General features: G+C 49.0%; 3 protein-coding genes across 12 annotated transcripts in view; 2 read left to right on the top strand and 1 right to left on the bottom strand.

Annotated features, from left to right (window-relative positions):
• PASK (PAS domain containing serine/threonine kinase) overlaps positions 1-3,518 on the top strand; it is a 32,200-nt gene extending 28,682 nt beyond the window's left edge. For all 4 annotated transcript variants that reach the window (XM_059703822.1, XM_059703824.1, XM_059703821.1 and 1 more), the window contains 3 exons: positions 417-550; positions 2,096-2,242; positions 3,037-3,518. In XM_059703822.1, the coding sequence (XP_059559805.1) occupies positions 417-550; positions 2,096-2,242; positions 3,037-3,167 (412 nt within the window). In that variant the 3' untranslated portion in view covers positions 3,168-3,518. The remainder of the gene's footprint in view (positions 1-416; positions 551-2,095; positions 2,243-3,036) is intronic.
• Positions 3,519-8,220: 4,702 nt separating this feature from the next.
• On the top strand, positions 8,221-12,723 carry MTERF4 (mitochondrial transcription termination factor 4). 2 transcript variants are annotated; one of them, XM_059703854.1, is made up of 5 exons: positions 8,221-8,345; positions 9,387-9,885; positions 11,349-11,533; positions 11,917-12,029; positions 12,129-12,295. In XM_059703854.1, the coding sequence occupies exons 1-5, from the start codon at positions 8,229-8,231 to the stop codon at positions 12,151-12,153; spliced, it is 939 nt and encodes a 312-aa protein (XP_059559837.1). In that variant the 5' UTR covers positions 8,221-8,228; the 3' UTR covers positions 12,154-12,295. The 2 variants fall into 2 exon arrangements, with proteins under 2 accessions (XP_059559837.1, XP_059559836.1); XM_059703853.1 differs by lacking the exon at positions 11,917-12,029 and having other exon boundaries at positions 12,129-12,723.
• A 153-nt stretch (positions 12,724-12,876) lies between these two features.
• SNED1 (sushi, nidogen and EGF like domains 1) overlaps positions 12,877-22,693 on the bottom strand; it is a 57,821-nt gene continuing 48,004 nt past the window's right edge. For 5 of the 6 annotated variants that reach the window (XM_059703826.1, XM_059703828.1, XM_059703830.1 and 2 more), the window contains 3 exons: positions 19,176-19,259; positions 17,873-17,916; positions 12,877-16,457 (listed from right to left, as the gene is read on the bottom strand). In XM_059703826.1, the coding sequence (XP_059559809.1) occupies positions 17,880-17,916; positions 19,176-19,259 (121 nt within the window). In that variant the 3' untranslated portion in view covers positions 12,877-16,457; positions 17,873-17,879. The remainder of the gene's footprint in view (positions 16,458-17,872; positions 17,917-19,175; positions 19,260-22,693) is intronic. The other variant, XM_059703827.1, reaches the window with a different exon arrangement.

Here is a 22,693-nt window from a genome sequence, read left to right as displayed (position 1 = left end):
CCAAATCTACTCTCTGCCATCTCTGAAGGGCACACTGCCCTGTTCTGGAACTGCCTGTGGTTCCCCATGGCCCTGCTGCCTTGCATGCTGCTGTGCCTTCTGTCCATCTCCACGGGGACATCCCCCACACCCCCAGGGGATGCTGTCTCTGATCCCTTGTGCCGTGTACATTGTCCCACCCACTGGTGGGCATTCTGTCTCCTGAATTAGTCTCTCAGCTGCCCAAGCACCATGGCTTTGTGTCGTCTCCCTCTCCTGGCACGGAGCGGTACCTGACCAGAGCAGATGTGCCGGATATTGAGGATGTGGTCAGGAGCATGTTGAACCTCACTGGGCACCATCTTGGGTGACTGGGGACTTGGGGCTCACACTCCTTGACTGAGCTGCTGTGTGCCATGAGTGCTGTCTTCTGTCAGTTACAAGGGTCCGGAGCTAGAGATGTGGTCCCTGGGAGTCACGCTGTACACGCTCATCTTTGAGGAGAACCCCTTCTGCGAGCTGGAGGAGACCCTGGAAGCTGCAATAAACCCCCCGTACTTGGTGTCGGAAGGTGAGCAGGGCTGCAGCCGGCATCCCTCCCTCCCTTCTGTCTCCCAGAGCCTTTGTCAGAGCTGCCTTATTTCCATTTCTCTCATACTTTGTTTTTTAATCATTATATATTTTTATTGATTTTAGAGAGGAAGGGAGAGAGACAGATAGAAACATCAATAATGAGAGAGAATTATCAATCAGCTGCCTCCCACATGCCCTCTACTGGGGATTGAGCCTGCAACCCGGGCATGTGTCCTGACTGGGAATCAAACCGTGACCTCCTGGTTCATGGTTCGATGCTCAACCACTGAGCCACACCGGCTGGGCCATTCCTCTCATACTTTGATTTGAACAGAAGGATGGTTGGGATCTGACTTTAAAATATCACGATAATTCTATTGGTATGAGCTTCCCCTTTGGATTACAGGGGAATTAGACATTATTCTGAGAGTTAGGCATTAATGCTTGTGGGTTTGGCCATCAGTGGGCAGGGGGGAAAATGGAGGGACTCAAGCCCCAGGAGCTCCCACGGAAGGAAGCCTGGGGGTGTCTGTCACACCTCAAGTGCCCCATGAGCTGGCAGTGTGAGCTTGATTTGCTTCTGAAGTGAGGACCAGCATGGGAGGCAGATATGAACTTGGTGGCTGGAAAGGACTTACTGAGTCTGCAGCTGGCCCACAGGATTCTGAAGTCCCTTCCAGTCTTGACAGTTTGTGATTCCATAGTTGTCACTTATTGTTACGAGTATCAAGGTGACTAGTATCTTCATGCATGAAGTCTGTGCCTTGATTCTTTGCTTGGGTTAGAAGCCTGTGTCTCAGGTGGCTATGACACTCACACAGACAGGGGGCTCAAAAAGCAACCATTCGCTTCTCAGTCTTGAGGCTGGGAGTCCAAGGTCCAGGCACTGGCCTTTTCAGCTGCTGGTGAGAGCCTCTTCCTGTGTTACAGACAGCAGCCTGTTCTGTGTCCTCACGTGGTGGAGAGAGGGACAGAGTGAGCTTTCTGGCCTCTCTTACAAGGGCATCAGTACCATCATGGGGCCTCACCTAATCACCCTGGTCACCTCCCAAAGGCCCCACCTCCTCTTACCACCACCATGGGGGCAGGGCTTCAGCATGCGCATTTGAGGGGTCACAATCAGCCCCCAGTGACCCAGGAGAGGACTGTAGGGTGCTGCTGATCTCTGGATCCTAGGACTCCTGCAGCCCTTTCCTGTCACACCCTGTGTCATTCTGGGCTCTGCACAAGCACAGCCCCTGAGAACAGACCATGGTTAGGGATTTCTGCACAGTGAGTGATGGAGGCAGGATCTCAAGCTCCCAGCTCTCATTTCAGAGGTGATAGATGGCTCTTGTAGTCTTTCTCAAAGCACAGCTGAAGGCCCCATGTGCTGAAAACCTGGAGTTGCTAGTTAAAAATGAGGGTTCCAGGGCCACATGTCCAGTTGGAGGTGCTCCTGGGGGCAGGTAGGACTGTGGTTTTGATGCCCTTCACTTGAGCCCATCCTGGACCACTGATGGTCTTCTGGCCCTATGCTTAGGGTGGGTTTTTATGTCCCCAGATCTCATGAACCTCATGTCTGGGCTGCTGCAGCCTGTCCCCGAGCAGCGCACCACCTTGGAGAAGCTGGTGACAGACCCTTGGGTTACCCAGCCCGTGAACCTTGCAGACTACACCTGGGAGGAAGTGTGTGGAATAAACAAGCCAGGTATGAGGTGTGACCTACGAACCAGAGAGGGTGAGGAGGTTCCCCAGGCTGCCCTCTGGGTCTCGGGAGGCAGGGTAGCTCCCACTCCATGCTGTCCTGTCCTGGATTTACACCTGTGGAGCAAATGGGGCTTGATTCTGAGGTCCCTGAATGCCACCAGGGTTCAGCGCTTGGCTGTGGTCCTTGGAGGGTGGGGGAGTGCCCATGGACCCTGTGTTGACATGGCACCTACAGAGGAGTTTAGCTGGGGCTTTAAGAGGTGCAGTAGGTAATGGTCTGAGTGGGCTGAAGGGAATGATAAGATCACAGATAGTGAGTGCAGGCCTCTGGAGCAGTGGTTCTCAACCTTCTGGCCCTTTAAATGCAGTTCCTCATGTTGTGACCCAACCATAAAAATATTTTCGTTGCTACTTCATAACTGTAATGTTGCTACTGTTATCAATCGTAATGTAAATAGTTGATATGCAGGATGGTTTTAGGCGACCCCGGTGAAAGGGTCGTTCGACCGCCAAAGGGGTCATAACCCATAGGTTGAGAACCGCTGCTCTGGAGGCTCCTGGCAGCACAGCCAAGCAGGAGCAGCTGTATGGTCACTGCTCAGAGCAGGTGGCCCAGCTGGTGTTGATGGCTCTGGTGTAGAAGCCCCACAGCACCTCAGCAGTCCAGGAACTCTAGGGCTTCGCCAGTTGGGTTCTGAAGAGTCCTTCTCATGTCTTTCAGTCCTGTCCAGAGAGAAGCAAAGTGTTTGAGAATCATGTGTTGTTAGCATGTGATACAATGTCTTCTTTCTTCAGAAAGTAGAGTCGTGTCCACTGTGAGTCTGGAGGTGGAGAGCAGGAGCCCCAATGAAGTGGCTCAGCATCCAGAGCTGGTGGCGCCCCCTAATGGTCCTCATCCATTCAGGAAAAGTAATTCTCAAGATTGAGTCCAATTCACCTAAAAACTCATGTGCATTTGATAAATGCTAGAACAAAAGCCAGTGGTGCTATATTATTTTAGGTTTATAAAATAGACATGGAGTTCATTTTTTTCATGGCCTTGGAAAAACATTGTAGAGTTCAGTACTATGAAAGGACTTTGAATCTGAACTTCTGAAAAGCATAAAAGCATTTTCAAATTCTCTCTTATTTCTGTATATATTCATATGTTTTGTTTCCTCTGACTCAGTCTATGCTTATCTGATAGGTAGAATTTGTAGAACTGATGACCAGGGCATTTCATTAATTTATTTCCTTCAACATTTTCCAAATTAAAGCAATTTTGTTAGTAAAAATTACACTGACTTGGACTTTATGAATTCTTGTACAATGCAAGTGTGGGGAGCACTGGCAAGAGGTTCACCTTCAGACAGTTGGGGGGGGGGGTCCCTTCCTGGGTGGGAGCTCTTCAGCTTGCTTAGTCTAAGGCAGGGGTCCTCAAACTTTTTAAACAGGGGCCAGTTCACTGTCCCTCAGATCGTTGGAGGGCCGGACTATAGTTTTAAAAAAAACTATGAACAAATTCCTATGCACACTGCACATATCTTATTTTGAAGTAAAAAAACAAAACGGGAACAAATACAATATTTGTATTTGCATGTGGCCCGCGGGCCGTAGTTTGAGGACCCCTGGTCTAAGGAGACTGAGAGTGTGTTCTCAGACACTTCCCTTGTGTCCATGTACAGCTTGTTAGAGTTGGCCCACTGTCTGTCCAGGCTCTGAGGTACAGTGGGCTTTGCAGCAGGACTCTGCTGTTCACCCACAATACTGCCCTGCCCAGTACCCACAGACCTCCTGCAGCCAGAAGTCCAGGTCCCCCCTCTTCAGTGATATGGGGGCATCCAGCCCTAACTGTCACTGTTCTACCCTTGCTCAGGTCCCAGTGTCTCTCTGAAACAATCAGCTAGCTCAAACACTTGAAATCTAGCCTCTATTTTGTATCTGTTGGGAGGGGAGGGATTGGTCAGGGGTAAGAGAAAAATCTTTCATTTCCTCCCCACCACACTGAGATAGCAGGAAAAAAACAAAACCCAAGACTCTCCGCCCCTTTCCCCCACGTCATTACTTTCTGCAGGTTCCAAAGCTCCTCCTGCCCAGAGCCCTCAGGAAGACTTCGGGGGCCAGGCTGCCTGCAGTGTTCCTGTGCTCAGTTTCTAGTGCTCATTTAGGAAGCACTCACTGTGTTAATATTTTAGGACACTCAGATGACAATTCACTTTATTTTCAACTACTAGGATATGGGATTTCACTATCTCCTTCCTTTTATGTATTTATTTTTAAAATATATTTTTATTGATTTTAGAGAGGGAGGAGAGAGATTAAAACAATGAGAATCATTGATCTGCTGACTCCTGTACGCCCCCTACTGGGATTGAACCCACAACCCGGGCATATGCCCTGACCTGGAATCAACTGGTTCCTGGGTCAACGCTCAACTGGGCTATCTTCTTCCTTTTAGAAAGTGCTGCCCTAGTCTTCCTGCCATCACAAAACACTGATGGGCTCCCCTCCTCCATCAGAGACGGGAAAGGCAGGGTTTTTAGAAGTCTATTCTTTTTAAGTGTGTAGGAAAAAGCCAGTGATGTTTACTCTTCGGAATGAGTTTCTTTATGTTCTAAGAACTGTTTTCAAGAGTGGAAAAAACCCCCAAAATTTATCCTTGGAGTGTTTATGATGCTTCTAACAAAAAAAAAATTACAGAATGTTTTCTTCAGACAGGTGTGCAATGGGCTTATAATGCAAAGTCCTTCCTCTTCAAGAACTCTTCCTTCTTTTTAAGAAAAAATAATTAAAACTCATCTGACTTGAGGGCAGTAGAAGGTTTGATACTTTAAGAGTGTTCTTTGCAGAAAGAATCCTGGTAGAAAAGTTCTGAGTCTGAGGCTGACATTTTCCTATCCATGTCCCAACTATGAATCCAGAAAGCAAAATGTTCAGAATAAAATAAAGATGCTGTGGACCTTGAGAGCAGTTCCTGCACCTCAGCTGTCCCTTTATTTCCAGAGCTGGAGAACTGCTTAGGTCCCTTGATTATTTCTAGAATGGGGGTCGCACACAGGATTTTCTTAGGCTTTGGGCAAAAAAGCATTACCATAATTTATTTTGAGGTGCTGATAGATGAGTGTTTTAAGAAGAAAGATTAACCTTCCCTTTCTTTGATAAAATTGTTGTCCAAAAAGATATGTCTTAACTCTCAGCCCAGTGCCTGGCACAGAGCAGGTACTTTGTAAATTGTATCCATGCGAGAATCAAATACCTTTTCTCAGTTCAGCAACAAGTAGATAAAACATGAAGAAATGCTTGTAAACTAAGATTTGGGTCTTACGAGTGTGGGATTTAGGCAGCTGGGAGAGTACACTGTTTCGTTCTCTTTCACAGCTACCCTTTTTGGAAAGGTGCATAGGCTTTATACCGGAATTACTACAGGTCTAGATAAGAATTTTAGAATGAATACAGTGACAAGGAGAAAATTCTAAGATGTCCTGTGTTAACGTAAAACACCATTGACACCTGTAAAGAATTTTTATCAGCTGCCTCCTGCACACCTCCTACTGGGGATGTGCCCGCAACCCAGGTACATGCCCCTGACCGGAATCGAACCCGGGACCTTTCAGTCCGCAGGCCGACGCTCTATCCACTGAGCCAAACCGGTTCTTGTAAAGAATTTTTATGAGTTTGAGCCAAACTGTTGACATATGCTTGGAAGCAGAACCTCAACGAATTGAGATAATGCTCTGGAGAATGGCAGGTTACATCTGTATTTATACATTGCAATTAAAGGAAAGGGACGTAGGTGGGTTACATGAAATCCATTGGTGATAGACTAGAGAGGCGGGAGAAAGCAAAGTGGGGTGTGGGTGGGGGGGTAAGGGGGGTGAGGGGAGGGTCTGGGATTGGATAAAAAGTAAAATGATAGACACATACTTAGGCGAGTGCAGGAACATTAACATAATAATGAAGGGATTTGTGGTATCTGTACTGGCGCCAGGCACATTAGGTTGTGTCCCAAGGGCTCCAGAAAAAGGGAAGTTACAAGTTACCCAGACATTTCAAGGGTATGTTATTATAGATGCAAAAAGATACACAGGCTCAGTTAAGGTAAAGGTTGACCTTGTGAAGATACCAGCCTAGGACATAACTACCCACCATAACTGCTTTTAAAGTTTAATTTCAGACCATCCTTTGTGGTTACTTTAGGTCTCTGAGTTTGCAAGACCGCCATGCAGGCCTTCCCTGAGCTTGTCAGGTTAGCGTGTGGCCCTTTCCTCCACACCTGAATTAATTGCAGCGGCCAGAGGGTGGAAGGAAGAGACAAGAAGTTAATCAGTTAACAGGAGGGCAAAACCAACAAAAGATGGTTCACATTCCTGAGTGTGTGTTGGAGCTTTGAACTTCCAGGTGCCTATTTCCATGATTATCCAGAGAACAGCCAGGCACCACTGCCCCCCAGGTGTGTGACTTTTCCATACTGCTGCCTGTCCGGAACCAGCCCGCCTCCCCTCCCCTGCCTTTATCTATGCCGGTGTCGGTTTTTTTAATCAACTTGCATCTTTATTCTCCTACGTGGTGTACAAAGAGTCCCTCAGACCCAGTACTGTGGGCACGTGCTCTTGTTACAGAATTTACCAGGCGACTGAAAAATACACAGGAGATATAGGAAAAACCCATTTATTTTCAGATGTACTAGTACCATGACTCAGGGGAGCCTATTTCCAAATCCTGAGTAAGCCAATATGGAGGAAGCTTTCTCTTTATACCCTTTGGTTTCTTTGTCCCCCCCAAAATGGATATTTCTGGAACTTTCACGGGCTTTGCAAAAACCCCGTGTGTTGGGATGGGGGCTGTGAGACCACACCTAAAGGCCTGTCCTGGCGCCAGCACTGATAACCCCCTATTGTTCATGGTTTATGGCCTCTGTAAAATGGGAGTATTTAGTATTTAGGTAAACAGGTCTTGCAAGACCAGATAATTAAGGAAGGGGCAGTGACTAGCCAGGGGTGGGCAAACTTTTTGACTAGAGGGCCACAATGGGTTCTTAAACTGGACTCAGAAGGAGTTGCGGCCGTGTTTCCCGACGTTGCCATGTTAACACTGCTGCTGGTCAAGGAGCGGAGGGGAGAGCAAGAGAACCCTCTGCTCTTTCGGCTCCGCGGGCCGGAGAGAACGACGAACGGCCCGCGGGCCGTAGTTTGCCCACGGCTGGACTAGACTATAGGCTAACAGGAATGTGCATTAGGGATACAGAGTCAGGCTGCTAGCACTCCCCCCTCCCCCCCATGTCTTATTTTCCTCTTCACTCTCACCTGGCTCTGCTGTGGTGGTTCAGGCTGATGCCCCAGGACCCTGCCTGCTGGGCAAGTTTTTTGTTTAACAAGTTCGTCTGAAACATTACTGGCTTTCATCCTAAGAGAAAACCAGACCCTAGTGGCGAGGGTTGTGTTTCTAGCAGTGGTTCTCAACTTTCTGGCCCTTTAAATACAGTTCCTCATGTTGTGACCCAACCATAAAAGTATTTTCGTTGCTACTTCACAGCTGTAATGTTGCTACTGTTAAGAATCGTAATGTAAATATCTGATATGAAGGATGGTCTTAGACGACCCCTGTGAAAGGGTCGTTCGACCGCCAAAAGGGCCGCGACCCACAGGTTGAGAACCGCTGAAGGGGAAATGTGCTGAAGTTCCTGCCGTCCTATTCCTTGACAACTGGACTTACGTAGTTTCTCTGGAGACTAGACATCTCTGGGCTATACCTACCATCTTTAATGTGTGTGTGTGTCCTCAGCATTCATGCTGAACGCAGATTTTCACATAATTAAAATCTTAAAACATCATTGCCTGGCTGCATGCTTGTTCGGTCACCGTGTCCCCCCACGTGCGACGGCTGGGGAGGCTCTTGCTCATGAGACAGCCCGTCTGCACCTCCGGGGAGATTCTGAACTGCGGCGCGGGCACTCGGCACATTCTGACTGGAGCCACGGCGGAACGCGCCGCCCCACTCTCCCGCTTGTAATGGGGAGGGCGGAAGCACAGGACCGGGGAGGGCGGAAGTGGCGGCACGAAGAGGCTCTACTTCCGGCGCAGGAGTCGCAGCGTCGCGAGCGCACGATGGCGGCGCTTGGGCGGCAGGTGAGGCCGCGCAAGGCAGGGCTCTTCGCGGGCCGCGGGCGGGGCCGGCTGTTTCACCACAGCCCGTGGCATCTTGCAGCCGGAGCCTTCAGGGAGGCCGGTGCCCGCTGACCGGGGGCCGCCCCTGCCCCGAGGAGGCAGCCGCTGGAGCGGTGGCCGGGAGGGAGGGGAAGCCCAGAGCAGCGACTTACCGCTGGGTCCTCGGCGGGAAGGCGGGGCTGCCCGGTGACGTGCTTGGTTTGCTCTGCGCGAGCAGGAACCGCGGAAGGTTTTTGAACCAAAGGAGCTATTCTGTATGCGAGAACCAGATTTCAGGAGAGGGTACCACCAGCTCGGTCCCCCAGAGTTGGCACGAAAATTGTTTTAAACTAAAGACATTTGAGATTCAGCAGATGCAGGAAGAAGAGTCGTAGGATTTTCTCTCACCACAAAGCAGAAACTTCTGGGAGGGAGGCCGCCATGGATCCTCTCTCCTAGGGAGTTAGTGGCCATGAAGGGAAAAAAAGTGGACCACTTGCATCGGTGTAGACAAACACTACGGCAGACTTTCCTATCTCCCGTTGTTCCCCTGGAAACCCATTTGTGCTTCTTAAGTTATTAGCCCCTACCTTTAGCCACCTAGGGAACTAGCTGCCTCTTTGGTTAGGTTCCATATACATACTAAGAAACTTTGAGGCTTTTTTTCTTCTGTTAATCTGACTAAATGTGTAGGCCCCCAGGAACTGAACCTTAGCCGGTAAGAGGAAAAGCCCTCCTCTAAACTTTACCAGGTGGCCTTTAACTAGTTCTCCCTGTCCCCCCTGCCCCTGTCCCCCTTTTCAACTGAGGGTGCCTCTCAGTTGTGGCAGCAGAAGCTAATAGGGACTGTTTGACTCTGTTCTCCGTGTGTGAACCTCTTCTAGGTTTTTAAAATTCAGATATGGTTTTGCAGATTTCTTACAAAATCTGTTATGTTTGTGTAGGACTCTGCTCACCAACCCTGTGGGTTCCCATTACATGGAGTGGTGAGGGAGTGACTCCCTTTTGTATTACATTTTACAGGTCGTGGATTGGCATCGCCTGATTCCCCTCTCCTGGGCCAGCATCTCGAGGCAGACGCCACATTTTGGAGAACAGAAAAGGGCAACGGCTTCCTTGCTGCGTAAACTGACCACAGCCTCCAGTGGAGGGGCCGTTAAGGGGTTACCCCATGTCCAACCCAGAAAGTATGTGCAGGAACTAGAGTGCGGGACAAGCCTTACTCAGTGCCTCCTTGAGAAGCAGAGGGCTCCTGTGGATGGAGGGTCCTCGGAGCGAGAGGAGGTCATCAGTTCCCTCCTGGACATGGGTTTCACTGATGTCCATGTCCAAGAATTGCTCAGTATACAACCAAGTCCCCACCCTCAACAGTTGCTGGCTGTCATCTCAAAGTTAATACTCTTGGGTGTGAATCCAGAGCCTGTGTGTGAGGCCTTGAAGAAAAGTCCCCAATTATTGAAACTGCCTATAATGCATATGGAGAAGCGCTCCAGTTACCTTCGAAAGCTTGGGATTGGAGAAGGTACATAGTGTGGATTCTATATATAGTGCTGAGTCATTCTGAGCTGGAATACAAATAGCCTAGGTGAGAGGGGTTTAGGGAGGTTTCTGGGAGAAAGTTCTTGAAAGGAATGTGTGATTTGGTTTGGAGGTGAGGCAGCAGGCATTGCAGGAAGGAAGGAATTGAATGACAGGCAGGGACTCTTGTCTGGATTGCTCACCTTGGGGACTCAGCATCTAGAACAGTGGTGGGCACATGATGCATGCTCAGCAGGTAGATGTTAATCTGTGATGATGTGTACGTGGGCATTGTTAACCTTTGATGTTTAAATAACTGGATGTGGACTTAATGCTTTGTATCTGTATGATATAAAGCCAGAGACTTACAGAGTCCCTTGTAAAGACTGGATCCCAGCTGGGTGTCTTGACATACTGTGGAACATGAGATCTTACCAGATTCCTGGGAAGCTGGTGGAGTGGCTGTCTCCTCCAGACACTGTCCTCACCCCCATCAGGTTTTATGCCTCCAGGATCCTAGAAGTTCATTGGATCTCTTTGTGGGCCTCTGGAGAAGGGGGGACAGGGGCCCATGAGGGTCTCCAATTTGACCACAGGAGTTCCATTATTTTATTTTATATATTTTTTATTAATTTAATTTTTTATTTTACTTTATTTTATTTTATAGTGTAATCTGATAGGCCAAACTTAATGCCTTATGTGCTGTTACGTAAATTGGCAAGCTCAGCACAGCTTTAAGCTGCAAAGATAAAATCTAAATTTCTGAAAGTCATTCCTGACCATTTTATCAAGGCAGCGACTGACTCAACTGTTAGGAAGATTTTAATTAACAGTTTGAGTAAGTGATTTTAAGTTTCTAGGTGCTAATTTTCCCCCAACTGTCCATAGGAAACTATATGCCCTAATTCTAGGGCAGTCTCGATTTATACATTTATCCTAATACAGTTAATAGGGCCTCTTTCACTTAAAGTGCCCCAGTTTGGGTAAAACATATGGTCTTCTCACTAACTTGGAATCAGTAGTTGTGGTTGTGCATTGTTGTTACCCCACTAAATATTGTCATGGATCATCGTCCCATGACTTTTACTATGGAAGGAACCTCAGCCCAAAGCCCCCACTTGGGGGACACTACTATCCCATCTTACTGTCTGACTTTTCCAGTCAGTCCTTGGGAAATTCTTTTCTAGGTGAGGAGGGCAGAAGGAGACCTAGACTATGAAGTACGCACCTGTCCGCTGGGAAGCCAGAAGGAGGCAGGAATGCCAGGGAGGGAGGGAGGGTTGTCCAGTCTGAGGAATGAGAGCATCAGCGGAGTGATGGGCTGTTCTGGTTTCCCACTTCCATGGTGCTGCTGGAAGACCTCGGAGGCTGGCACCCATTTGGGGGGTGTCCGTGTTCATCTTGAAATGCTGGCCTGACTTGGGCACAGCTAGCCCCCTTTTCTGGAATATCCTTTGTGTTCTACAGGGAAACTAAAGAGGGTGCTTCACTGTTGCCCCGAAATTTTCACCATGCGTCAGCGGGACATTGACTGCATCGTCAAGGTGCTCAGGGAGAAGTGCCTTTTCACGGTTCAGCAAGTGACTGAGATTTTGCACAGATGTCCCTATGTTCTCCGGGAGGACCCGGGTGAGCTGGAATACAAATTCCAGGTGAGAGTGGCAGAGTGACTGGAGGACCCACAGCGGACTCTGGAATGTAGCAGGGTCAGCTCTGTGGGTAAGAAGCATGGGATACCCCCTGGCCAAAGAACCTGGTTTTGGTTCTTTCACGTCCGTACAGGTGAGATGGATTCTGCAGCTTTTCTGTATTAACGGTGAGTAACCCTGCCTCATTCTCAGAGTCTGAGTGGGGCCTCTGTTTGAAATAACTAACTTAGAAATAGGTAAACCTTCCTATCTTTAGAGCCTGTTTTGCATGTTGATATCAGAAATGATTATGACACCTGTCCTAATTTTTTTGGTAAACAGTTATGATGACTTAGGTCAAATCTCTAGATGTTTCCTGATTCATTGTTTTCTTCCCCCATCTAAAGAGAAATAGAACTCCCGCTCTTTATTTCCTGCAACAAGAATTTGAAAATGCTTTGGAACTTGTCAGCCATCATGCAGATGTGGGTGTCAGAGGGTGCCCTGTCTTGTTGGTTAGGTGCGCTTCCTGAATGCTTTTGCACAGTTGAGTTTGCTGTGACTGTGGAAGAACAGGTCTGAGGACACTTCCTGAATCCTAACCTGCCTTTGTCTCCAGTATGCCTACTTTAGGATGGGGGTGAATCACTCGGATATGGTGAGGACCGACTTCCTGCAGTACTCCATCACCAAGATCAGGCAGAGACACACGTTCCTGGAGCGCCTAGGACGGTACCAGACCCCGGATAAGAAGGGGCAGACGCAGATCCCCAACCCTCTTGTCAAGGACATTCTCAGAGTTTCAGAAGCTGAGTTTCTGTCCAAGACGGCCTATTCTACTGCTGAGGAGTTTGAAGTTTTTAAGAAGCTCCTGGCTCGGGAGGAGGAAGAGGAATCTGAGAGCCACATGTCTGGTGACAAAAGCACTAGTGAGGAAGAGGAGGAGGACGAGGACGAGGACGAGGAGGAGCTGTGATAGAAGGCCCAGAGACATTAAAGGACATTTTAGTTCTCTCAGAGCTTTTGGAGCTTCACTTGGACCTTCTCAGGCTATATTTCATTCTAAAACTAGTGTTTTGATGAAAAATTATTATAGATCACCTGAGAAGTAGGTCAGACTGAGTTGGAGGTTGGTTAGTTTGATTTGTTGTCAGGTCTCTGGGGAGAGCCCTGCTCCATCGAAAATAAAGACTGTCAGCAGTTGGAATTGGGAACTCAGTGCATCGAAATTTGGTTTTATTTTCTCTGTCATAGCTGTGGGTGATGTTCCATGACAGTGTGGGGGACAAGGATCCTTCTTCTGGTTCTAGTCATTTTACATTTTCTTCTAGAGTGGTAAGGATACAATTATGAGAATGCAGGGAGGCTTTAGTACATCATAGCACTTTATTTTATGAAAACAAGTAGCAGGTTTTCCACAAAAATACTCATGTTTTTAATCTAAAAATATTACTTCATAGTTGCATTCAGTGTACAGCAGAGTAGGGGGAAGTGGGTCAGTTTGGCTTCATTTTGCACAGGTTCTTCCTGCCAGCACAGTGCTGGGCACTTCTCTCTCTTGTGAGGAGCAGGCCCTGGCTCTGACCTCAGGGAATTTGGCTTTCATGCCTGCTCATGGCCAGTGGGTCATGTCATGGCCTGATGTCTCTAGCAGGCAGCAGTGCTGACCTGGGGCATGCCAGAACAGAAGGAGCCATGGGGCAGATACAGTCAGGCATCCCCCATCCTTTTAGGGGGCGTTGGAGGCCAGAGGAGAAGAGCACGTGAACACAGCCAGGGGCCAAGGGTCTGGTGGTTGTGCAATCCAGGAGCTCTCCGTGACACCCAGGGGGAGGAAGTCCCCTAGGGAACCCAGTAGGTCTAATCAGCGACTTGAAGTGTTGGGTCAGAGGCCCAGACCTGAGGGCATGAGCTTTATGATGGGGGGTGGGGGGGGGGAGGGTGGGTACATCCTAGGATGTTCTGGGCACCCCTTCTTTGGGCTAATGCTGCAGAGAAGAATTTTGGTGATGTGACCAGAGTGTAGGCTGGCAGCACTTAGAACCTTTAGGCTCCCAGCTCTTTCCTGCAGACCATGTGAGAATCCTGTCAGGCCCTGTTCTCACCCGGGGCCATCCTGACCAGGGAACATCTGGGGACATTTTTGGTTGTTAGGACCAGGAGAAGGAGCAGTTGGGACCCAGTGGGTTGAGGCCAGGGCTGCTGTCAAATGCCCTGCTGTGCACAGGACAGTCCGCACAGAATGACCAGCCCTAATGTCTCTGGCTGAGGTGAAGAAACAGCTCTCAGGCTTGGGCCCGCAAAATATGACCGTATCGGCTCCTGAGAACCTCTGGTTTTAAATGGGCGTACATTTGTTGTATTTATTTTATTTAAAAGGAAAGTAAATCGTTTTTAAAGAGAGTTCCTTTCCCTGTGCACTGGATTGCAGTTGGCTGACTTGAGCTTTATTTTACAAGGGAATTCAGTGCTGAATCAAAACAATCGTGCTTTTGCTTTCTCTTGGCTCCGGGACTGCAGAGAGAGGCACTGTGTGCAAAACAAGTAGCTCAGGGAACCTCTGGACATGTGAGCCAGACATCTGTGGCCCTGGCTGGCCTGCGGGAGGCGGTCCAGCTAAAGGAAGGTGCTGGAGCTCGGTGACACGAAGTGGCCCTTGCCTGCTGAACTCCCTGGTGGCGAGTCGCTCCGTTTCCTCTGTGACAGCCATGTGCAGTGGGGAAAGGGGACATTCTGTCTTTACTGCCTTTCTTGGCCAGAGACAAAATTTTTGAAAAAGAAAATACTTCACCACATGCCAGTGTTTTCACTTACTCTCCATTTTGTGGTGTCCAAGTGACCAGCATGTTCCCTGGAGCCTTCAGTGTGGTTTTTGTGCCCAGTTAGGAGACACAGTGGGACCCCAAGTCCCAAATCTGCGCCTAATTGGATGGTCAGGTCACCCAGCCTGGTCAGCAGGTGGCTAACTCTGCAACTCAAGGTTGCTCCCCTGTGATTTTGACACAGAAGTAAATGTTGATGCCCTGACAGTTTTCTGATCCAGTATTATTAATTTCTTTGGGTGGACATTGAGTATTTTCAAGGAAGAAGAGTTTTACGAAGGAGCCATGTGGAAGCTCGTTTGGAGTGTTTCAAGGATGATTTGTAATTTCCGTTAGTGTCAGAAGTCTCTACTAGATATTTAATTTGTACAACATCAAAATGGGCTAATTGTAAGACCACACGGCACTAAGCCCAGGATTCAGTAGACTTGTAAAAACAAATGCTTCTGAGCTAAAATCGAGCACGTCTGCCTCATGGCTGAGGGGCTTGAGGTCATTAACATGGTCACAGAAAGTTTCATCTGCTTTTCCAGTGATGCCACTTGGTCTTGTCATTTGCTGGTGATGCTGTAGCTTATGTGGACACACAGTGACAGGTCGCAGGGCCGCAGCAGGAATCAGCGGCATGTGTTCATGGTCATGGTTTTCTCCTTTCACCCGGGGTTGGAGCCCCTTGATGGAGCTTGTGCCTTCAGATGGCCCTGAGACTGGGAGCGCAGTAGAGATTTCTGGAAATGACTAATCTCCTTTCTGAAAATGACAAGTATACTACACAGACACATGTACACACAACTTTAATAAAAAAAAAACCACTCTAAAATATACTCTAACTCTTTAAAAAATGTTTTGTAAAGATGAGAGGAAGGAGCTCTTCCTATGGCTGCAAAACTGACTTGGGTGTGTCAGTGAAGACGCACCAGGGCTCTGGTTCCAGTTGGGCCGGCTGTTAAAGTGCCCAGCAGGTGGAGGTGGGCTGGCTTCTGTAGTGGCCTCACTTGCAGGGAGGAAAGCTGTTCAGAAGGCTCTGGAATGCGGTGTGGCGATGATGCGCAATGCTGGGAGCTGTTTAGTGTGGAGATGGTGCTTGCTGCCTGGTAGTCTGAAACTGTGTTGCCTGAGTTGTGGATTAAAAGGATCTTAAACATCGTTTGGCCTCACCCGCCCCAGATGCCTGTCTTCATTACTCAGACCTGTAAGGAGGAGCCCTGGCTACCGCCAAGTGCCTTCCCAAACAGGGTTTGTGTAGCAATTCCATGACACTCGGGTGGGTCTTTGGTGCCATGCTGTGACTTGTCGTCTGGGATGGCTTTCTCTGCATCAGGCCGAAGCCTGAGTGGAGTTAGCCACATATGGTCAAGGGGAAGTGGCCCCCAATTTTGTAAATCAAGTTTTATTGGAACAGCCTCACCGGACTAGGCACATGTCAATGGCTGTTTTTGTGCACAAGCGCAGGGCTAAGTTGTTGCCACAGAGACCATCCGGTCGACAAAGTCAAAGATATTTCCTGCCTGACCCTTTCTGGGAAAAGTGGTAGACTAAAAGTGTCTAAACTCCAGCTTAGTATGATATGAACATTTTCTCTTTCAGAATCTGCTGGTTGGTGGATGGATCACTAGCCTTCACCTCCCTTCGTAAATGACCTGCTGGGGAGGCGAGCCTGCTTCCCTGTGCCCCTCATCAGTCTGCCCTCCTTGCCTCCCAGCCCCACCCTCTGCTCTGCAGGTTGTCGATGGCAGCTCCTCCTCATTTTGGCTCTTGGGTTTCAAAGGGAGAATTCTTTCTCTGATTTAGAATCTGGAACTAGTTTCTGGATGTTGCTGAGGCTTCATCCAGTGCTCTCCGCACGTGGTGGCTGCTCGTCAGCGATGCAGGCCACCCTGGAGAAACTTGCAGCCCTGTGCTGGAGGCAGTGTGGGACTAGGAGGTGTCTGTCCTAGAGGACCTCCCTGGCTGGACCCGTCTGGCCATCTGTCTTCTAGAAGCCGGAGGAGCAAAGCCACAGAGGGGACAGACTCCAGCCAGGACCCTGTCACTCAGGGTGTTCTTGTCAATTCAATTTAGACCTCATCTTCCAGGGCTTTAAAAACTTGTGAGGTTGGTGGATTATAGCAAGAATGTCCAGAATCCTTTGAAGAAAACAAAAAGGGGGGGACATGAGAATGGTACCCTTATCTCTGAGACGGTGACTTCTCATCTCGCTTAGTGCCTTCGGTCGCTGCCTAGGCCCCATGTTGCCACATCAGAACTGTGAGGTCCTTGCCCTCTAATGTGGCCGTACACAGGGTGGGGCAGGTTTTTTGAGAACTGGCCATGTCCCCTGGGGTAGGGAACTTTCGGCAGCATCACAGGCTGCTCCGCCTTTCAGTGATGCCCTTGATCTTTCCTTGCAGGCATGCTGCCCCATTACTCTGGGTTGAAATGAGTTCTTATGTGGTGGCTTTGGGTGTGTGACTGTGTCTGTGTATTTCTGTGTCCTGTGGTTGGTGTTTTCTCCATTGTTTCAAGAATTAGTATTGTAAAAGCCAGTATTTGATAATTAGTGGAGTGTTTCTGATTTGTTTTTAGAGAAATGGATTTGTTGAGCAACTTTTTAAAAAAGATATTATTCTTTCAGGCGATTTATTGCAATATAAATATTTGAAACCCAAATCATATTTGTGGGTTCTTGATCCCAGTACTGAATTGCTTGCAGGGCTTGGAGTATGTGTTTTGGATACGCATGTCTTTGGAGCCTGCGGTGGGGGATGATGCCTTTGAGTGACTTCACATCTGATGGGACGGCAGCTGGAGGCCATGGTTCTCTCATGGCACTTCCCAACTGCAGATCCCTGCCTGGGTAGTGTGAGCTCACAACTGCAAGGCTCTTTTGCTTCTGGTTGTTGGTAAAGGTCTCTGAATAACATTCCTCAGCCATATTGTGACCATGGCTTGTGTGAAGCTGCGTGTACCCGGAGCACCTCCCTCTCCTACCACATAGGCAGTGGGCTATTTGGCTCATTGATGGAGTGAGAGCAGTGAGTTGTCCCAGGCAGTGGGAAGCTTGGTGTCTTTCAAATGACTGTGAAGACTTGGGCCGCTTACATGTGGGGAGGTGGAGCCCCAATAGGGTTTGGGAAATGTTAGGTGAAATCAAAGTCAGGAAGCTTCTTTCATCTCAAGGTTTCTGAATGCTCCTAATCACTCTCTCAGTGACAGAGTCTTTAGGACCTCCCAGAAGTTGTGACTAAGGCCCCACACCCTGTTTTTTCTTTCAATAGATGGCTATTTACAGGGTCTGGAAAGCACTCCCTTAAATCCCCAGCCCCTAGCATTCCTGTGTCCCCCACCCTGTTTCTTGGTTCCCTTTGAGACAAAGCAGTTTGTCTTCCCTGCAGAGAGCCTCATTTCTACCTGAAGACGTATCTGTCACAGGTTTGTCTACTGGGAGGCCTTATGTACTCTTTTTCTCACCCAGCTCCCTCGGAATTCTGAAGCCTGGTCTAGGCTTTCTAACAAGAGCCTCCCTGTAGCTCTCCTAGCCGCTGCGAATGTAAGTACGTACCTAGTACCTACGCTGTCTTCAGTGTTGCACTGTTACTTTGTTTCCTGAAAGAAATAGAGAAGGTGGTTTATGAAAAGAAATTGTGGATCTGTGACCTTGTGGTACCCTCCACTCAGCCGCCTGCTGCCACCCCTTTTCTTTAGCTCACACACCAGTGTGCCCGATGCCAAGGATAGCATTTCAGTCTATATGCCCCTTCCCACTCAACTGAATGGCTGGGTGATTCATGCAGCATAAAGGGGGTGGGTAAGGGGGGCAGTGGGGAGCCTGACCTACCAACGGGGAGACAAGGACACACTCGCACCAGCAGCAGCTTTTGTGAATTGTCATCCTGTTTTTCCTGAACACAGTGATGCAGACCCAGTGTGTGTGGTTATTGGGGGTCTGTGAAGACTGTGCCTAGGCTCTTTTGAAAGCATGTGATGTACTCAGTTCTTTATGTAATAACTAGAGGCCCGGTGCATGAAATTCGTGTGTGTGTTGGGGGGGAGTGTCCCTCAGCCCAGCCTGCACCCTCTTCAATCTGGGACATCCCTCTCACAATCCAGGACTGCTGGCTCCCAAACACTCGCCTGCCTGCCTACCTGATTGCCCCTAACTGCTTCTGCCTGCCATCCTGATCACCTCCTAACCATTCCCCTGCCGGCCTGATCGCCCCCAACTGCCCTCCCCTGCCGGCCTGGTCCCCCCCAACAGCCCTCCCTCCCCTGCAGGCCCAGTTGCCCCCAACTGCCCTCCCCTGCTGGCCTAGTCGCGCCTAATTGGCCTCCCCTGCTGGCCTGGTCTCCCCTAACTGCCCTCCCTTGCAGGCCATCTTGTGACCACATGGGGGTGGCCATCTTGTGTGAGGATGTGATGTTCAATTTGCATATTACTTCTTTATAATATAGGATTATTGTGACTACCTTGAGCCCTTTAGGGAAGGAACCTGGGTGTGAGAGGGTAAAAAGTAAACAGAGACTTGCTGTATTTGCAGTTATGTACTTGGGCCTGTCCTAATGCTTCCCAATTTGAGCACCAGATACTGAGTGCACATGCATGACCAGAGTGACCCCTCACAGCCCCAGCACCCACCCTGTGACCCATCCTAGCACTACCCTGTGACCTCCCCACAGCACCCACCCTCTGACCACCCCAGCACCCACCATGCCTAGCTCCTCCTGTCTGGGGTGCTCACATGCACCTCTGGGCAGATATACAGCCTGGCTCAGCCCCAGGCCTATTGTATCCACAGTGCTCAGTCCCCTTGCCCGTGGCCCTGTGAGCCACAGCAGGACAAGCAGGGCCTCCTCCTGAGACGCACCTGCTTGGGGTTTTCTTGATGCTTGTACTCTCACAGCTCTCTTTGAAGCAGATATCCTGGTGTACCTTGTAGACCCGTTTATACCTGTCACAAGAAAGCTCCATCAAGGCAGGAACTGGAGCAGAATGGTGCCCAGCTGGTTCACCTAGGCTACATGGAGACCAGATAACCGTGCAGGTGTTTGAGGGAAAGGCCATTATTTTCTTAATAAAACTTTACGTTATTGGGGCATATTGAAATGTCCCACATAAAAGTCATGTAATTTTTAAAATTAACTTTACCAAGGCATAGTTTACATAAAATAAGACACACCCATTTTAAGTACATTTTGAGGAGTGTTGACAGTTATATGATACTAGAGGCCCGGTGCACAAAAATTTGTGCACTCGGGGGGGGAGGGGGGGTCCCTCAGCCTGGCCTGTGCCCTCTCGCAGTCTAGGACCCCTCGGGAGATAACGACCTGCTGGCTTAGGCCTGCTCCCGGGTGGCAGAGGGCAGGCCCAATCCCTAGGTGCAGGCCCTGGTCGGGCTCAGAGCAGGGCTGATTGGGGAGTTGGGGCGCCGCCCCCTGTCACACTCAAGGCAGGGTCGATGGGGAGGTTGTGGAGCAACCCCCTGTCACACACAGAGCAGGGCCCATCAGGGGGGTTGGGGCTCTGTACCCTGTCACGCACAGAGCAGGGCCCATCAGGGGGTTGGGGTGCTGCCCTCTATCACCCACAGAGCAGGGCGGATCAGGGGGTTGGGGCGCCGCCACTCTCACACTCAGGGCAGGGCTGATGGGGAGGTTATGGCTCTACCCCGTCACACACAGAGCAGGGCCCGTGGGGGGGGGGGAGCTCCCCCCTATCAGGCACAGAGCAGGGTGGATAGGGAGGTTGTGGCCCCGCCCCCTGTCACACACAGAGCCGCAGGGCGATCAGGGGGTTTGGGCGCTGCCCCCGTCACGCTGATTCCAGTGCCGGGAGGCCTCACGGCTCCGCTGATCCCGGTGCTGGGAGGCATATTACCCTTTTACTATATAGGATTGAGGCCTGGTGCATGGGTGGGGCCGGCTGGTTTGCCCTAAAGGGTGTCCTGGATCAGGGTGGGGGTCCCCACTGGGGTGCCTGGCCAGCCTGGGTGAGGGGCTGAGGGCTGTTTTCAGGCTGGGGGTGACTGAACTCCCAAACGCTCCTTTTTTCCTTTTTTTTTTTTTTTTTTTTAATTCTGGGCCAGCTTTAGCTTGAGGCTTGGCTCCAGCTCTTAGGCCTCCGGCTGAAAGTAGGTTTCTGGCCTTTGCTTACAATGTTGCCAATCTGCTGGCTGAAGTTGGGCGTATTTGTTACAGAGTTTCTTAAACTGCCCGCTCAGAGGCCTGCAGCGGCAGGTGGGGAACCGTTGGTTTCCTCCGTCACTGAGGCAACCAAGCCTCATGTTAGTTTCAAGCTGCCTGGCTGCCGGCGCCATCTTGGCTGACAGTTAATTTGCATATCTCGCTGATTAGCCAATGAAAAGGGTATCGGTCGTACGCCAATTACCATGTTTCTCTTTTGTTAGATAGGATTAAGAGAGAAAATGTGAAATTTAAAGGACATATCTTGCTTGAGGCAGGCCACTTGGCCCAGTGGCCTTGAGATGCTATGACCCACTTCTCCATTGATGGGCAGTTCACTGTGAGAAACCTTGGAGATGCACGCATTAGATGTGAACAGCGTGGAACAGGAGAGCTGACTTCATGCTCCACCTAGCATGTCTCTGGAACTTAAGCCTCAGTTTTGTATAAAATGGGAATAATTCATATTACCTCTCTCACAGGTTTATAGATGACAATGAATGGAAAGGACTTTGGTTCTTTTTAAAACTCTCAAACATCACACCTGTGGAAGAGAGATCCAGGGAGTTGGATGGGCACAGCTCCAGCTCATGTGCTCAGCTAGGACAGTGGTCAGCAAACTGAGGCCCCTTGAGTGTGGCTCTTCCACAAAATTCCACATGCGGGCGCGCACGTACAGTGCGATTGAAACTTCGTGGCCACACTCAAGGGGCCAAAGAGCCGCATGTGGCTTGCGAGCCGCAGTTTGCCAACCACTGGTCTAGGAGAGCCATTGGGAGTTAAGGCCTTTGGTAAGACTTCTGGCCATCAGGGAGTAACAGGATCAGGAACTACCTCCCAATGCAAACAACCAGAGAACTGGACAGAATATAAGAAGTAACTTTTTTCCAGATATTAGAAAACAGAGCAAGACTGTGATCCCTGAGAGAAGGGAAATGAATGAGATGAGTCCTGTGGTCACCCTGGAACTCATTCTGGAAACACTTTTTGGACTTCGTGTCAGGTCAGGGGATCCAAGCAGTGGTTGCACGTTGAGGAAACAGATTGGAGTTGGGAAGGCAGAGGCAGTGGGACCGTGTGGGGTGGAGCACTGGAGAGGAGGGAGCCATGCAGTGGAAGAGAGCCAGAGTGGAGAGATCTTACTAAATAAGAGGCCATTCTATAAAAATAAAAACCTCAGTAAGGCCATGCCTCAGAAGTGGGGCAGAATTAATCCCAGAACAAAGCTGATGCTAGAGCCCCCCTTAGCAAGCCTCAAAAGAATCAAAGTCAAAATAACTGCCTTGCAGAAAAAAATAAACCCAACATTCTTGAAAAGAGTACAAAAAATTAAAAATCCAGCATGCAGTAACAAAGTTTACAACATCCAGCATCCAACAAAAATTATAAGACATTCAAAGAATTAGACAAAGAATCAAGAAACTCATAAATAGGAAAAAAATAACTATTAGAAAAACACCTAGAAATGAGAGCAATGACAGAAACAGCAGAAAGGGCCTTAAACATCTATGATAAATTTTGTTCCACATGTTCAGTGGTCTAAAGGAAAAATATAAACATAATGAGAGACATGGAAGATCTAAGAAAGAATTCAGTGGGACTTCTGAAGAAAATGGAAATTTTGCCAACTGGATTAGTGGTCGGTAAGACACTGCAGGAGGAAAGGTCAGTGAACTTGAAGGCATAGCACTAGGATCTATCCAAAATGAATAGAGAAAAAGACCGGGGGAAAAAAAATGAAAGGAGCCTCAGTGACCTATGGGACAACATCAGTCTTATACATGCATAAGTGGAATTCCAGAAGGAGAGGAGAGAAGTGGAGGAACAGAAAATATTTTAAAGAAATAATGGCCAAAATTTTTTCAAATCTGATAAAAGCTAAAAACCCAGAGATACAAGAAGCTTAATAAACTCCAAAGAGTAAACACACACACACACACACACACACACACACACACACACACAACCACACGAAAGCACATCATAGGTAAGTTTCCTGAAACCAGTAATAAAGAGAAAACAGAAGCAGCTACAGGGAGTTTGGGGACATATTTCATAGTCTTCTTATCTGAAACCAGGCAAGGCAGAAGACAAAGGAAGGGCCTACCTCTTTAGAGTGTGGAAAGAAAAAAAAAGTCAACCAAGAATTTTGTATTTAGCAACTTTATCCTTAAAATGGAGGTGAAGTAAAAACCTTTTTAGG

The sequence above is a fragment of the Myotis daubentonii genome, chromosome 7, assembly GCF_963259705.1.
Source record: "Myotis daubentonii chromosome 7, mMyoDau2.1, whole genome shotgun sequence".
Lineage (NCBI taxonomy): Eukaryota > Metazoa > Chordata > Mammalia > Chiroptera > Vespertilionidae > Myotis > Myotis daubentonii.
The sequence above is the reverse complement of the archived record's forward strand: the minus strand, read 5'-3'. Positions and strand labels throughout refer to the sequence as shown.